The 16,869-nt window shown below is 46.2% G+C and overlaps 1 protein-coding gene across 4 annotated transcripts in view; it reads right to left on the bottom strand.

Annotated features, from left to right (window-relative positions):
* Positions 1-16,869, bottom strand: part of PRDM11 (PR/SET domain 11) — a 236,570-nt gene that overhangs the window by 176,581 nt on the left and 43,120 nt on the right. For all 4 annotated transcript variants that reach the window (XM_078684364.1, XM_078684363.1, XM_078684367.1 and 1 more), the window contains one exon: positions 1,739-1,863. In XM_078684364.1, coding sequence (XP_078540490.1) covers positions 1,739-1,857 — 119 coding nt within the window. In that variant the 5' untranslated portion in view covers positions 1,858-1,863. The remainder of the gene's footprint in view (positions 1-1,738; positions 1,864-16,869) is intronic.

Raw genomic sequence — 16,869 nt, 5'->3', positions numbered from 1 at the left:
GGGATTTAGGGCAGACTGGGGAGCCTGCTTTTGGCATTGCATTCAATCTACCCTTCCTATGAGGGGAAATACCAATTTTATGTGGACTTCCTACCAAAATAAGACCAAAGTGCTAAAGCTAGATCATAATAGGAAGGGGCTTCAACTGCATCCTTAATTCCAAACTGGATAGGTCCTCCATCTGCCAAACATGCCCCAAGGATCCCCATTCCTCCCCCGGGGCATAGAGGACCTACATCTAGAGGATGTGAGAAGGGAACAACATCACAGCAAATACAACTACATTTTCTACTCTAATAGATCACACACTCACATGAATACTTCCTTAACTCTTGGGAGTTAGGACCGCAAATAGTCAACACCGGCATACTCCTAATGTAACCAATGCATCGATCTGGATATTTTAGGACATGGTGACCCAGTACACGCAGACCCGTAACTCATGGATAATTAACAAATTAGCCCTGAGGGACCCAATCGTGAAACATTGAATACAAGACACTCTCACCAACCATTTTGTAGTGTGCTCTGGGACACTGTGAAGGCTGTTATCGGGGAGAATTAATATCACACACCATAACACTTGAGCGGCTACAGAAAACAGGAACTATAGGATAAGTTAAGAACCTTAGAAAGCAAAAGATGTAGGACAATTTCCCTCACGCTTTCAAGGCTCTGTACAGATTGAGAAGGGAGATGGAGCAGCTATTAATGCTGCAAAGATATTACTATACATCAAGCAATCCTACTAAAAGGGGGACAGCGGGGACATGCTACTCGCTTATAAACTCAGACAAGCCCGCAAAAAATCACATCTACAAAATTGTGGACACACAAGCCGTCCCACACTACGGCACCAAAAACATCCTTCGATATTTTACTGCTTATTACCAATCACTGTTCACAGCTAAACAACTACTGCTAGCTGCACATGAGGCATACTAAGCAGGCTTCCAAACTCTGCTAACGGAGGTTTATGGTTTCCCGCTAGAAGATGATGTTTGCCAAAGAGGTCCAAACAGCCATACGCAACCCACAAATACTCACTGAGCAGCTTTAATTACATTCTGAAACAAGGAACTGACACGAAGCCCATTTAACACGATTGTTGAAACCTGGGAAAGAAAGGCTGGCATGCTTCGCATAACGCCCGACTGCGATGATCAACATTAAACAGATTTCTTTTTTTTACCTGTGTTGGTTTTGCATTCATACACAAATTTCCTGGTTGACCATCATTTCCCACATTATGGCTGCCCTAGGTAGAACGCCCCCATTACAACCCTTATTGCTACTGCTTGGCGAATCTGGAGAGACCAGTATTTCCCCAATGACGACAACTTGGGGGATACTCATCACTCACCAGCGAGTGGTGGCAACGAAGGCCCTAACATAACTCTGGAAACAATCTACCACCCCACCGATATCCGTTTGATGGGGAGAAGTAAGGTCAATCAATGTGCTTGAGAGGCTAACGAAGTTGCTGCACGACTGGATGGATACATTAGAAGCCATTTGGCTGCACTAATGTCGACAGACTATTGGCAACTGACCCCCGTCAGGTAATGGAGCTCAAAATGAGAGGACGCCATGGGTGGAGTCCCTCCTAGCCAGTGTAAGGGATGGAGAACTGGTGTACAGGTGTGTATACTCAACAGTCACAATGCTAGGCCAGAACCACAAGAAACAACTGTCTCTGGTAGTAAAACATGGGTTGATGCACACAGGGGCCCCTTACCACTGCTGGTCATACTCCTGCTCTCGCTGCGGCGAGCACACCTCTGTCTTGATGGCCACACTGTCCTCCATCGAAGGAGGAGTCTGAGAAGAAAGAGGTTCTTTGGCATCTTCATTCATGGTGCTCTACGAGACATAAAACACAAAAACCTCATCAGTGACCATTATCAACGAGAAAACAAAATCAATGGCAATGGGAAAGGTATTTCTTTTCGAGTAAGACAAAAACCCCATACACTGGTCTGCTTACCGGGTAGGACAAACTGATCTACGCTTCTTTTTAAAATCCTTTTGACGGCTGCATGAATGCATTTTAATTTTGCTAACTGGTCATCCTATTTATTAGACTGGACACTACTAACTTATACAACTGTGACCAGTATTACCTTTGCTTCCATGCTTTTCAAAAGCATCACACTTCCATAAACAAAGCAATTTACAAACCGCACACACTCCACATAAACAAGAGCATAAGATTTATAAGTTAGGAGTCAATGGGAAAGGATGGACTTCAGAACCCTCAATTACAGACAGCATTAGATGAGAGTACGGTGCCAGGATGAATAGTAACTAAAGACATTTAATTATATATGGACACCTAATTTTAATGTGTCTTATAAACAACAGAAGCAAACATACATACCGAGTTATAAAAGAAATACAGATTACATATTTGAGAGAAAAGAGAATCCCCAAAAGATCGTACCCCAGGTAGAGGGTAAAGTGCATAACAAAACATACTGTGCACTGCATATTGCTGTCTTCAGTCCCCTTTCTACCAAACCAACATACACGCAGGTGAGACACGGTTGCCATCAAGTACATTCTAGTAACACTAAGTATGCAGTTCCTCAGGGCGGATAAAAACGAGAGGTGGAGGAAGGGATCCTCCTTTTGGGAACTAGGGTCCTCACACACCCAGCATGCTAGGTGTCATGCTTCATCATATGGACCTGCTTCTCGTCGGGTCATCGCTGCAATACCCGACGGGCACTCGTAAAGGGGCTCTTTAGCGGAGAACTGTTGTTCCTTGCCGAATGGTGCTGTGGGTGTGAGGGGTCTAGGTGGTGTATATGCGGAGAAAGGAAGTGATATTAAAAAAGGTTGGGTAGTCCAAAAAAGGCTTTTATTCAGGCTGGCTATCCACCTTGTTAAAAGCAATTAGAGTGGTCACTCTCTGACTTTATGGTACAGTGGAGTTAGGCTCTACTCTTGTGGTCGACATGTTTCATGCCGAGTCGTCGGGTGTGATCCATGGCATTTCTTTAGGACCTAGTGGGTGCACTATATACACAAAGTGGTTGGTAAATTCCTACCTACTAAGTTTCATTAGTGAGAGCACGTAGCTTTTGCTGATCCTGATGTGATTCACTCTTGCTGAGCTGAGAGGTAATGGGGGCCCCCGTACAAGCCTAAGAGACCTTCTTTAGTTCATAATACATAGTTCCTAGATAGAGAGGGTGTTATAACTAGGCACTATAAGACCTGTTTTCACCATAATTGTAATAGGATTTCTCCCTTTGTATTTTATGGAATTGTAACAATGCTGATCATATTATTTCTAATCATATGTCTGCTTATGTTGGCAAAGATACTGCACCTGAGAGCACGTTGTTAAAATAAATATTTTAACCTCACCCGTTATTTACTCCTGTTGTGGACTGGTATGAGAGTATAACGAAAGATTGTTCTCCCTTCGCACCAGTCCTGAGTTAGTCCTAAGTCGCATGTTCTAGGTTGTCTAATCATTGGTTACTTTGCTATAGGACGAAGAGCTAATGTGACACTGATGTTAGCTGTTTGGAGTTTTCTTGGTACTGAGGTGAGTTTCTGGTACACCACATTTCACTGATGTCCTGGGTCTCTGTGCACAGTTCTGTGTAGGAGCAGGATCATTGCATTCATTATTGCACCGCTACCTTCACATTTGACAGTAGTGCAACAGAGAAAGGTTCTCAGACAGCCTGACATCGAAGATCCGATTATTGCACACACATTAAGCATCACATTCCATAAACATGCGAAAGTTTTCCCGTCCAAATAGCATGTAAATGTAAATGTAAATGTAAATGTATTTTGATTTATATAGCGCACGATTCACCCAGGGGTCTCAAGGCGCTTGCTTAGGGAACCCGTCCTGGTATTCCCCTGTGAGAGATACCCCGGCAGGGTATTCACAAGGTGAAAGCCAGGCATCCCGCCGCAAGGGGCCGTAGTGGAGATTAAGCAAGCTATTGCCCAGAGTCGCAGAGTGTGACCCCGTGAGTCGAGTAGGCACCGGAGCGAGAATTGTCGAGTCCGTGGAATTTTTGAGCCCGAGACCCGCCGAGGCGGGGAATCGAACCCTGGTCCACGGCTGATCTCAGCTTCCGGGTCTGCCGCCTCTAACCACTGAGCCACACTTCTCCACTAACTTGTATTTCTTTTCTGTTTGCTAGTGGGACAGCTGTGCAGCCTAACAGGTGGAGCGCATGTGAATGTTTCCCAAGTCAGAACCCGCTGCATTCACAGCTTGACTCCCACTCCTTGTTTGACTCACGGTGCTTTTCATTCCCCGTTTCAGCTTGGAAATGAGTGGAGATCATCGAGCCCTGCTCCCGGGAGCGCATGTACGTCAACCTCGTGACTGGGGAGTGTGGCTGAGAGCCCCCTGCCAACATTGTGTTAATAACTGCCAGCAGAACGCATTCCTTTGTCATGCTAACTGCTCTACACTTGTCATTATTTTATTTTGTGTACTGTGGTATTTAACCCCTTCTGGGCTGATGACGAGCTGGGCTCGTCATGAGCCCCACCCTTGGGGGAAGAGCTGGCGCTCCCCCCGAGGGTCTGCAATCTCTGTGCCAAGTACGGGGATGGCAGCGGAGGAGTTTCTGCTGCCGCCCCGCCCCTCCCCATGGGAATCCCTGATGACGTCAGCGCGTGCTGACATCATCAGGGAATCGCAGCGTTCGGGAAGCCATTTGCTTCCTGCGCGCCTGGAGAAAAGGTAGGTTTCTGGAGTCCGGCGGGGGTTTGGGGCCGCAAAGAGGCATCAGGGGAGAGGAAAGAGATTTTCCTCTCCCCTGATGTCTCTTTGCAGGGCATTTCTGCCTCACGATCGCGCACAGCGTCGCGGTCGTGCGGCGGAAATGCCCACCACTAGCACCAGGGATTTAAATTTAGTTTACAGGAAGCAACCCCTTGGGCAAGGGTCGCTTCCAGGTGGCCTCACATGAACTTTTCGTTTTTCTGCCCCACCTGGGGGCAAATCGGCCTGTTTTTTCAGCCGTTTTGCCCCCAGGGGGGGGCAGAAATTCCCCACTAGCACCAGGGATTTTTTTAAAAAGCATTGTGTTTATTTTGGAAGCGACCCCTTGGGTAAGGGTCGCTTCCCGGCGGCCATATTATATGTTTACGATTTTATGTCCCCCCTGGGAGCAAATCGACCAGTTTTTTTTGCAGTTTTGCAGAAAATGCCCACTAGCACCAGGGATTTTGAATTATAGCTTTTAGGAAGCGACCCCTTGGGCAAGGGTCGCTTCCAGGTGGCCTCACATTAACTTTTCGTTTTTCTGCCCCCCCCCGGAGGCAAATCGGCCCGTTTTTCGGCCGTTTTGCCCCCAGGGGGAGCAGAAAATGCCCACTAGCACCAGAGATTTTGAATTATAGCTTTTAGGAAGCGACCCCTTGGGTAAGGGTCGCTTTCAGGTGGCCATGATTGCGTTTTTGTTTTTCTGTCCACTCTGGGGGCAAATCGGCCCTTTTTTTTGCCGTTTTGCCCCCAGGGGGCGGGGGCAGAAAATGCCCACTAGCAATAGGGAAGTTAAATTTAGTTTTTAGCAAGCGACCCCTTGGGCAAGGGTCTCTTCCTGGTGGCAAGTAATTATGTTTTTGAATTTCTGCCCCCCCTTGGGGCAAGTCGGGCCGTTTTTTTTTACGTTTTGCCTCCTGTTTTTTGGCCCACTAGGCCCTAGGATTTGAGGTTTGTTCCAATGGTGGTTATAATTTTGGTTGTTTTTTACTGTCCGCCTCCCTTGGTGCCAGTTGGTCTTTTTTTGTCCTTACTGCCTTGTCTGGCGGTGTGTGTGGAGTGGTGCTTGGCTGGCGGTGTGTATGGAGTGGCGCTTGGCTGTTGGTGTGCGTGGAGTGGTACTTGGCTGTCTGTGCACGGAGTGGTGCTTGGCTGGCGGTGTGTGTGGAGTGGTGCTTGGCTTGCGGTGTGGAGTGCTGCTTGGGTGGCGGTGTGTGTGGAGTGGCGCTTGGCTGGATGGTGTGCGTGCAGTGGTACTTGGCTGTCTGTGCATGGAGTGCTGCTTGGCTGGCGGTGTGTGTGGAGTGACGCTTGACTGGATGGTGTGCGTGGAGTGGTACTTGGTTGTCTGTGCACGGAGTGGTGTTTGGCTGGCGGAGTGTGTGGAGTGGTGTTTGGCTGGCGGTGTGTGTGGAGTGGTACTTGGCTGGATGGTGTGCGTGGAGCGGTGCTTGGCTGGATGGTGTGTGTGGAGTGGCGCTTGGCTTGCGGTGTGCGTGGAGTGGTGCTTGGCTGGCGGAGTGTGTGGAGTGGTACTTGGCTGTCGGTGTGCGCTGAGTGGTGTTTGGCTGACGGTGTGCATGGTCTGGTGCTTGGATGGTGGTGTGGGTGGACTGGCGTTCGGCTGGCGGTGTGTGAGTAGTTACTTTCTGTTGGTCACTACACACACTGCTAGTTGAGTGACACTCTACGCAGTCCATCATTTTGTGTAGTTGCTGTGTCAGATATGTGGGCGTGTGAAAGTGATGGGCCCTTGAATGGTGCTGGCGGCTGGCGGTGTGAATGTTTTGTATGTGTCACACGTACGAAAGGCGTATGAATGTCCTTACTGCCCCCGTGTGATGGGGTACTGGTAGGCGCAAAAGACCGACTGGCACCAAAGGGGTCAGGTAGTAAAAAAAAATTCACAAAATTAACCAGTGTCTTGATGTTAAACCTCATCTAATCCCAATTGGTCTAAGCCCTATTTGTTGGCTGGGGTGGCTGCTCCCCCTGTTGATAGGGATGGCCTCTGGGTTCCCCCTGACATGGTGCAGCCGGCATTGCCAGAGTTCACTGGTGTTCCTGGGTGTAGAGTGAATGCTGAGAATTTTCTGCCAATAAATTATTTTCATTTGTTTTTTGACGATGTGTTTTTGCAAGAGATTGTTGATCAAACTAATTTGTATGCAGAACAGTTTTTGAGGGACAACAGTGCCAGCCTTAAGCCCCATTCTAGAGCAACCCGGTGGACTCCCACAAATGTTGAAGAGATGAAGAAGTTTTTGGGATTAACTTTTTTGATGGGCTTGCTAAGGAAGCCATCAATGTCTTCATATTGGTCCACTAGTCCCTTGATGGCAACAGCTATATTTCCAGCAGTCACAAGTCGTGATCGGTATATGCTTCTTCTTCGGATGATGCATTTTGTTGATAATGGTTTAGCGTTGCCACGCGATCACCCGGATTGTGACCGTTTGTTTAAAATTCGGCCTGTCCTTGATCACTTTGTTGATCGTTTTTCTGAGATCTTTGCCCCTGGTAAAGAAATTGCAGTGGATGAGTCTTTGCTATTGTTCAAGGGCCGCTTGGTTTTTAGGCAATACATTCCTAGTAAGAGGGCACGCTATGGAATCGAACTGTATATGCTGTGTGACAGTGAGACTGGATATGTCTACAATTTCAGGGTGTACACTGGTAAGGAGTCCAGCATTAACCCTCCTGGTTGTCCTTCTACTTTTGGAGTGACTGAGAAAATTGTGTGGGAACTAGGTAGAGGATTATTTAACAAAGGCCATCATTTATATGTAGATAACTTCTACACTGGTGTGCGGTTGTTCAAGGAGTTGGCCAAAGTGGGCACTGCTGCTTGTGGCACAATGCGCAGTAACCGTAAAGGTTTCCCAAAGGAACTTGTTTGCAAAAGGCTTGTGCGGGGACAGTCTACTGCATTGCGATGTGAGGAGCTTCTAGCTGTGAAGTTTTCAGACAAGAGAGATGTGTACATGGTGACTACTATCCACGATGAAAGTACTGTACCTGTGCCTGTTTGGCGTCAGGGTGCTGAAGTGCGCAAACCGGTGTGCATTTTAGCTTACAATAAGTTCATGGGTGGTGTTGACAGAGTAGATCAGAGGTTGGAACCTTATGCTGCTCTTCGAAAGGCTTACGTTTGGTACAAGAAGTTGGCTATCCATCTGTTCCACTTGGCATCCTTTAATGCTTTTGTTGTGTACCAGAAGTCTTGTCCTGAGACGAAGATGCCTTTTGTTAAGTTTCAGGAGTCTATAATAGGCAGCCTTGTACTTGTGGAGCAGGCAAGTGTTCCTAGATTTGGAGTGGTGGAGGATGTGGCTAGATTGAAAGATCGCCACTTTCCTGAATATATTCCTCCCACTACCGCAAGAGACTTTCCGACTACAAGATGCAGAGTCTGTTGGCGAAGAGGCGTGCAGAAGGAGTCTCGTATGTACTGTCCTGACTGTCATAAGCCTGGATTGTGTCTGTCAGCTTGTTTTAAATCGTACCACACGCAAAAGAAGTTTTGGGAGTTTTAATGAGCTGTAAAGTGAATTGCCTGGTCTGCATTCTGTAAAAAATTTTTGTTTGTTTCAAGGATTGGCATTAGTGCAAAGTGTTTAGTTTTAGAATTTGTGTTAGCTGATTTGTAGGTATTTCCATTTGTTTAGTGTTATTTTGAAAAAAAGAATTCTAAGTGTGTTTGTGGTGTGTGCAGGCTGGTGCTTGGTTGGCGGTGTGTGTGGAGTTGCGCTTGGCTGGATGTTGTGTGTGGAGTGGTACTTGGCTGTCTGTGCACGGAGTGGTGCTTGGCTGGCGGTGTGTGTGAAGTGGCGCTTGGCTGGTGGTGTGCGTGGAGGGGTACTTGGCTGTCTATGCACGGAGTGGTGCTTGGCTGGCGGTGTGTGTGGAGTGGCGCTTGGCTGGTGGTGTGTTTGGAGTGGTACTTGGCTGTCTGCACGGAGTGGTGCTTGGCTGACGGTGTGTGTGGAGTGGCGCTTGGCTGGTGGTGTGCGTGGAGTGCTACTTTGCTGTCTGTGCACGGAGTGGTGCTTGGCTGGCGGTGTGTGTGGAGTGGCACTTGGCTGGTGGTGTGTGTGGAGTGGTACTTGGCTGTCTGTGCACGGAGTGGTGCTTGGCTGGCGGTGTGTGTGAAGTGGCGCTTGGCTGGTGGTGTGCGTGGAGGGGTACTTGGCTGTCTATGCACGGAGTGGTGCTTGGCTGGCGGTGTGTGTGTGGAGTGGCGCCTGGCTGGTGGTGTGTTTGGAGTGGTACTTGGCTGTCTGCACGGAGTGGTGCTTGGCTGGCGGTGTGTGTGGAGTGGCGCTTGGCTGGTGGTGTGCGTGGAGTGCTACTTTGCTGTCTGTGCACGGAGTGGTGCTTGGCTGGCGGTGTGTGTGGAGTGGCGCTTGGCTGGTGGTGTGCGTGGAGTGCTACTTTGCTGTCTGTGTACGGAGTGGTGCTTGGCTGGCGGTGTGTGTGGAGTGGCGCTTGGCTGGTGGTGTGCGTGGAGTGGTACTTTGCTGTCTGTGCACGGAGTGGTGCTTGGCTGGCGGTGTGTGTGAAATGGCGCTTGGCTGGTGGTGTGCGTGGAGGGGTACTTGGCTGTCTATGCACGGAGTGGTGCTTGGCTGGCGGTGTGTGTGGAGTGGCGCTTGGCTGGTGGTGTGTGTGGAGTGGTACTTGGCTGTCTGTGCACAGAGTGGTGCTTGGCTGGCGGTGTGTGTGGAGTGGCGCTTGGCTGGTGGTGTGCGTGGAGTGCTACTTTGCTGTCTGTGCACGGAGTGGTGCTTGGCTGGCAGTGTGTGTGGAGTGGCGCTTGGCTGGTGGTGTGCGTGGAGTGGTACTTTGCTGTCTGTGCACGGAGTGGTGCTTGGCTGGCGGTGTGTGTGGGGTGGCGCTCGGCTGGTGGTGTTCGTGGAGTGGTACTTGGCTGTCTGTGCACGGAGTGGTGCTTGGCTGGCGGTGTGTGTGGAGTGGCGCTTGGCTGGTGGTGTTCGTGGAGTGGTACTTGGCTGTCTGTGCACGGAGTGGTGCTTGGCTGGCGGTGTGTGTGGAGTGGCGCTTGGCTGGTGGTGTGTGTGGAGTGGTACTTGGCTGTCTGTGCACGGAGTGGTGCTTGGCTGGCGGTGTGTGTGGAGTGGCGCTTGGCTGGTGGTGTTTGTGTGGAGTGGTACTTGGCGGTCTGTGCACGGAGTTGTGCTTGGCTGTCGGTGTGCGCTGAGTGGTGTTTGGCTGGCGGTGTGCATGGTCTGGTGCTTGGATGGTGGTGTGGGTGGACTGGCGCTCGGCTGGTGGTGTGTGAGTAGTTACTTTCTATTGGTCACTACACACACTGCTAGTTGAGTGACACTCCACGGAGTCCATCATTTTGTGTAGTTGCAGTGTCAGAAATGTGGGCGTGTGAAAGTGATAAGCCCTTGAATGGCGCTGTTTGCTGGTGTGAGTGTTGAAATGTGATGGGTCCGCGGCTGGCGGTGTGAATGTTTTGTATGTGTCACACGTACGAAAGGTGTATGAATGGCCTGTAAAGAGGTTGGTGCCTTGACGTGGCTTTACAGCTCACAAGCTCTGAGTCAGTGGTTCAGTTAATCATACTTTCAATCATACGCAGTGGATTTCATTTTTGTGAAATTACTTGCGAATACAATTGTATGTACTGAATCATCACTCACCCTCATGCCAAATCCAACCAGTATGTGTGTGTGTGCTTGCGGATTAGATGGCTGTGAAGTAATATTTGTTTTTTTTCTCTTTCTGCAGTAGGGTGTACCTTGTCCCTTATTGTGATTGTTGTAATGTGTTGCTTTTCCTTCCAGATGGTGTCAGTGGTCTGGTTTGTAGCGCCTAGAGACCCTTACGGGTGATTGTGCGCTTTACAAATGTGGACTTTACTTTACTTTACTTTTTTTGTATCAGGTATGAAAGGTGCGTGAATGGCCTGTAAAACGGTTGGTGCCTTGTCGTGGCTTTACAGCTCACGAGTTGAGAGTCACTGGTTCGGTTTTTATGCATTTATTTATTGACAGAGCATTTCATTTTTTTGAAATATCATGTTAATAAAATTTTATGTACTGAACCATCACTCGCCCTCGTGCCAAATCCAACCTGTATGTGTGTGTCTTTGAGGAATAGATAGCCGTGCTTGAATCTTTGACTTTTGAGTAACTCAGTTATGGTGTATATTATAGCTATAAATAACTTTCTAAATTTAGATATTATTGTTAAATCATGGTAGTATATGATCATGTCTTTGCGGAGAATTCTATCGTTGTTTTTTGTCCACAATCTCTTGCAAACTTGAAATTGTCTGTCACAATTTTCATGCGATATTGTCCCCTGAATCGCACGTTCTCCAATTGAAAACTTAATTCATTCAAAACAATTTGGTTTTGCAAGGGGGTTCCCATGAGTTTTTGGCCCGGGGCTTGGCGTGCGTCTTTGGAAACTACCAAACCCAAACAGTTCTGAAAACTAGACACCCAGGGGAGTCCAGGGAGGTATGGCATGCATGGGTCCCCCAATCTATTCCTACCCAGAATTCCTTCCAAACATTAAAATTAGGTAGAAAAACCACTTTTCCAAACTTTTTTGCGTGGGATCTCTGTGCGGGCAAAAAGGCCCTACAACCCAGCGTTCCCCTTGATCTCCCGAGTAAAATGATACCTCACTTGTGTGGGTGGGCCAAAGGCCTGTGACTAAGGTGGGGTGCTTAATTTGTCAAACCTAAAAACTTAATTTTTTTTAAATTCATTTTTAGCCTGTTCTGCTTTGGGGCACCCACACAAGTGAGGTATCATTTTACTCGGCATAACAATGGGAACGCTGGCTTGTAGGACCTTTTTGCCCGCACGGAGATCCCACGCACAAAAGTTTGGAAAAGTGTTTTTTCTACCTAATTTTAAGGTTTGCAAGGAATTCTGGGAAGGAATACATTGGGGGACCCACGCATGCCATACCTCCCTGGACTCCCCCGGGTGTCTAGTTTTCAGAACTGTTTGGGTTTGGTAGTTTCAAAAGATGGCCACTGAGCTCCGGGCCAAAAACTCAGGTGCCCCCCCCCCCCAAAAATCAAGGTAGTTTTGCAATAGGGTATTGTAAATTCACCACCGTACGATTTGAACCGTTTCCTGTTGCAGCCACCATGCCTACCCACGCAAGTGAGGTACCATTTTTTTCGGGAGACCTGGGGGAATGCTGGGTGGGTGGAAATTTGTTGATCCACGCAGATTCCAGAACTTTCCACCACAGAAATGTGAGGAAAATGTGTTTTGTTTGTCAAATTCTTAGCTTTGCAAGGGATTCTGGGTAACAAAACCTGATGAAAGCAGTCGAGTCACCCCATACTGAATTCCCCTGGGTGTCTAGTTTTCAAAAATGTATAGGTTTGCTAGGTTTCCCTAGGTGCTGGCAGAGCTAAGGCTCAAAAACAAAAGGTAATCTCTTTGTCCAAAAAGCGCAAGATTTCACTGGGAAATTGAGGTGCGACCATGTTGCGTTTTGCGCCGTTTCATGTCGCAGCCACTATGCCTACCCACGTAAGTGAGGTACCATTTTTTTCGGGAGACCTGGGGACCTGGGGGAACGCTGGGTGGGTGGAAATTTGTTGATCCACTCAGATTCCAGAACTTTCCACCACAGAAATGTGAGGAAAATGTGTTTTGTTTGTCAAATTCTTAGCTTTGCAAGGGATTCTGGGTAACAAAACCTGGTGGTAGGCAGTCGAGTCACCCCATCCTGAATTCCCCTGGGTGTCTACTTTTCAAAAATGTGTAGGTTTGCTAGGTTTCCCTAGGTGCTGGCAGAGCTAGGGCTCAAAAACAAAAGGTAGTCTCTTTGTCCAAAAAGCGCAAGATTTCACTGGGAAATTGAGGTGCGACCACGTTGCGTTTTGCGCTGTTTCGTGTCACAGCCACTATGCTTACCCACGCAAGTGAGGTACCATTTTTTTCGGGACACCTGGGGGAACGCTGGGTGGGTGGCAATTTGTTGATCCACGCAGATTCCAGAACTTTCCACCACAGAAATGTTAGGAAAATGTGTTTTTTTTTGTCAAATTCTTAGCTTTGCAAGGGATTCTGGGTAACAAAACCTGGTGGTAGGCAGTCGAGTCACCCCATCCTGAATTCCCCTGGGTGTCTACTTTTCAAAAATGTATAGGTTTGCTAGGTTTCCCTAGGTGCCGGCAGAGCTAGGGTGCAAAAACTACAGGTAGGCACTTTGCCATAAAAGGGTCAATTTGTAACTGCAAAATTGAGGTGTGACCACGTTGTATTTTGCGCTGTTTCCTGTCGCAGGCACAAGGGAGACTTAGGGTAATTCAGATTTGTAAATCAACTGTTATTACCAATTGAGCTTTCATGCATTTCTCCCTTTCAATGAAAGACATTGTGTAAAAAAAAATCTTTTTGAAAAATGACCAATAATTCTCATGCTAGTAATACCTAGTATGAGTATTCCCAATTTTGAAAATGTGCAATTATATACTGTTTCTGAACTCTATAATTTGTACCCAATTTAGAAATACATAGGTGTCTTTCATACAGGTTTTTCCATGTATACATTTTCCAAGACAAAGTGCTCTATACCCAGTAAATGAAAAAATACAATTGCAAGTTGCTGCTCAGTTTTTGGATCTGGGTTCGTCGGGTTCTTGGTGAAACTACAAGTCCTATATATCCCCACAACCAGGAAGGTCTAACGGATGTAACGGTATATTGCTTTCCAAGAGCTGTCAAAATTAGAAAAAGTTATAGGTGAAAACGTTGAGACAAAAGGCTGTTTTTTTCAACAAATTTTCAATTATTTCAATATTTAACTGTTAGTTTCTATAAAGAAACCTTCATGGATTTAGACAAATGACCCCTTTCTGAATTCAGAATTTTGTCTAATTTTCGAAAATGTACAGCTTTCCAGGATCCATTATTGCTTTCAAACTCATTTCTACCATTAACTGGAAGGAGGTGGAAAGCTCTAAAAATAGCAAAAATAGGTCCCAGAAAAATGCCAAAACTGTGTGAAAAATGTCGGTTCTCTGACAAAAGACTGTCATTCCCTAAAAGCTGAGAAAATTGAGATTTCAGCACCACAAACCCTTTTTTGATAACATTTTCAGGGAAAAACCCAGAGGCTCCCATGTGCAGCCCGTTTTTCCCATTTTTCTGAAAAAAACAAAAATGTCACTATATTTTGGTTAATTTCTGGGACCCCTCCAAGGGAATCCACAAACCCTGGGCGCCTTTAGAATCCACATGATGTTGGAAGAAAAGGACGCAAATTTGGCGTGGATATCTTATGTGGTCAAAAATTTACAGGGGCCTAAGCGCGCACTACCCCAAAAAAAAGGCTTAGCACAGGAGGGGAAAAGGCATAGCAGCGAAGGGATTAAGGCAGGTTGCTGGAATATGGTGCTGTAAAGCAATGCACAACACACAAGTAAACTGCAAGATTACAATCAGAGGCTACCAAATGATGGCATATCCGAGTGCAAAGTCATCTCCAGGTATCATAGGTTTGTACCACAATTGGGTTAACCGCGTGGACCTTCCGAGACCTATATTTTGTTGCCCTCACAAACCACAAGACCCGCCCACTCCCTTTTTGTCTGAACCCGAACAACATTTACTCTCAATTAAGATCACCAGCCTTTACCTCACTCTTTGTTTTTCAGCTTACATGAAAGTTTTAGAAACTCTACTTCTGGCGTAGTTTATTCTTATGGTCATTTAGACATCAAACACTGTTTTTTGTGACTATGTTGATATCTCTTTTTTCCCCCACTTTGTTTCAGGTGGCCCTGCTTTTATCCCACAAAGTGTATTTTCTGTGGCAGTCAGGGTTCATTTTGAGTGGTGCATTGTGCTTGGTTCCGGATTTCTCTGTTTTTTTCTTAAACTAATAGTCTAGTTTTGTGCAGTAGCTGGTAGAAGTAAACGTCTGCTCATTCAGCTAGATTTTGCTGTGTGCATCTTTGACTCTTGTGTTGGCCAGGTCTTTAAAACTTTTCTAAATATTAAGCCAACCACTTTCTAAGGAAGGGAGACACCACACTTCTCGTAACTGATGTGTCAGATAAAGCTCTGTATTTTATTTGTTATTCATCTTAAGTCCTCGCAGGCATTAAAGGTTCTCTCCCCATAACCTTGTAGTTGGCAGCGTTTCTCATAAATGTAGATTAACAGAACTTTCCTAGTGGCAAAGTTCAGGCTATGTATTTTTTTTACATTTGCCTTAGGTGGACAAAAAAAGGAGTTGCTAGATGTCTTTCAAATGATCCATTACTTGCGCCGAGCAATAGATGGCAAAGGACAGCCAAAGGCTGACTTCCGGTACCACCAGCCTATAAAGTCAGTGAACGTTTGAAGACTCCTGAATTGTGGAGGCCCTGGTCTGTTGCACGAGCAGTGTTAGCTACAGAGACCTCTGACTGGAGTTTGCCAGTACCAGTGACATTTGACTTAATTAGAGGGGCTGTTGGGTCTGTGCGAGAGTCAAGGTAATGTCTACTGCACCCGAGAAATACTGAAACCTTCTGCGCACAATGGAACACAATTGCAGCGATGGCCAAAGTGGCATCCCGGGCACTGCAACTGTCTCTGATCCCCCTCCCCCTTCCAGTGGTGCTGGAACAGTTTTTATCATGGGGTGCTGTCATCTATGTTACATCACTGAAGTCATAGGTACTGTGAAAAATCCAAGTGTTACACACAAAAAACAAGTGTAGCATATGAGCACATCAAAGTGTCACACACAAAACAAGCGTAGCATATAAGCCAAGCCCATTTAGCAGGATAGCTGTATGGGTGTAGTATGTAGCCGGTGTTGAATTTTGGGGCACACTGTTGTAAATATATTAATAAAGCATGGTGTGGTAGCCCACCGTCATTTACAGATAGCATTTTGTTCATTGAGATGGCCACAAAACTTTCAGAGACATGCAGTTTTACTGATTTATATTTCTGCTAGGGGTGCTTTGGTGGTAGCATTAGTGCTTCGAAATAGCCGCAAGTGTCTTACTGGTCTCATATATGTATGCTATGCATAATTGAGGACATCAACATTGGATTCGTTGGTTAGATACATTGCCTTTTAATGTGATACCGTAACTGATTAGAATGGGAATTTTGGGGGGATTGCATATCAAACATTATTCCAATTGACATAGTCATAAAAATGTAAAGTATTCAAAGAATTCTTCATAAAAAACTTTTCATAAAAAGTCCCTAGGTCAAATTATTGATAAAATGTGTTAATAACATTTCTTAAAATTCCTGAAATTATCCTAAAACATTATTCTAAAAATATGTTTTTATATATGTATAAAAAACAACAAATAAGGATTCATGTTTTATAAGAAATTATGGAGCTCTTTGTTATTGTTAAGGCCCACAGGAGTCTTGCTGTCCAATTCCAATAAGTGTGTGACTCGAGCTGTCTCAATATTCATTCCCCGTTACCTCCTCTAAGCTGTTTTGGGATGGCTTTGATCACATAGTATTTCAGGCAGTTCAGGTCATTCATGTGTGTAGTCTTAAAATGTCAGGCTACCGGATATGTTGCATCGTTATTAACAATAGCTCTAAGATGCTGTACAATTCTAACATACAACTGCAGCTTGGTGCTACCTACGTATCTCAATCCACATGTATACTGCATATTCAGTGTGGCTGTTGTAGTTGCCAGTAATAGCTATCTATTTTTGAATGGAGTTGTGTAGTGGGTGAGGTTAATCCCAAATGTACACGCCCGACATGAAGGGCACTTAAAAAAACCTGATTTAGGTTTAACCATGTACTTTCTTTGCTCATTTCAGGACCACTCTTGACTAGTTGAGTCCTCATGGAGGGTGGTCTTCTGAATGTGACAGTAGGTAATCTTTCCAGTTGAGTGGCGATAACACGGTTTGTAAGCAGGATCGGACAATTAGTGTTTACTATAGATCTGATCGGTCTTTCCTGGCTACTAAATGGTGTAATAAGCCTGATCATGCCATCTTTTGTTCCACTAGTTGATTCTGTTGTTTGTCCTGAGGTCATAGTTTCTGAATTTATCTCAAACAGGGATTCCCTAGATCTAGTATTGATCTTATTCCGAGCTTCTGTAAGAGTTCTAGCATCATAGCA

This window comes from Lissotriton helveticus, chromosome 3_2, assembly GCF_964261635.1.
Source record: "Lissotriton helveticus chromosome 3_2, aLisHel1.1, whole genome shotgun sequence".
Classification (NCBI taxonomy): domain Eukaryota; kingdom Metazoa; phylum Chordata; class Amphibia; order Caudata; family Salamandridae; genus Lissotriton; species Lissotriton helveticus.
Note: the sequence above shows the minus strand (reverse complement) of the source record. Positions and strands in the feature narration are given on the sequence as shown.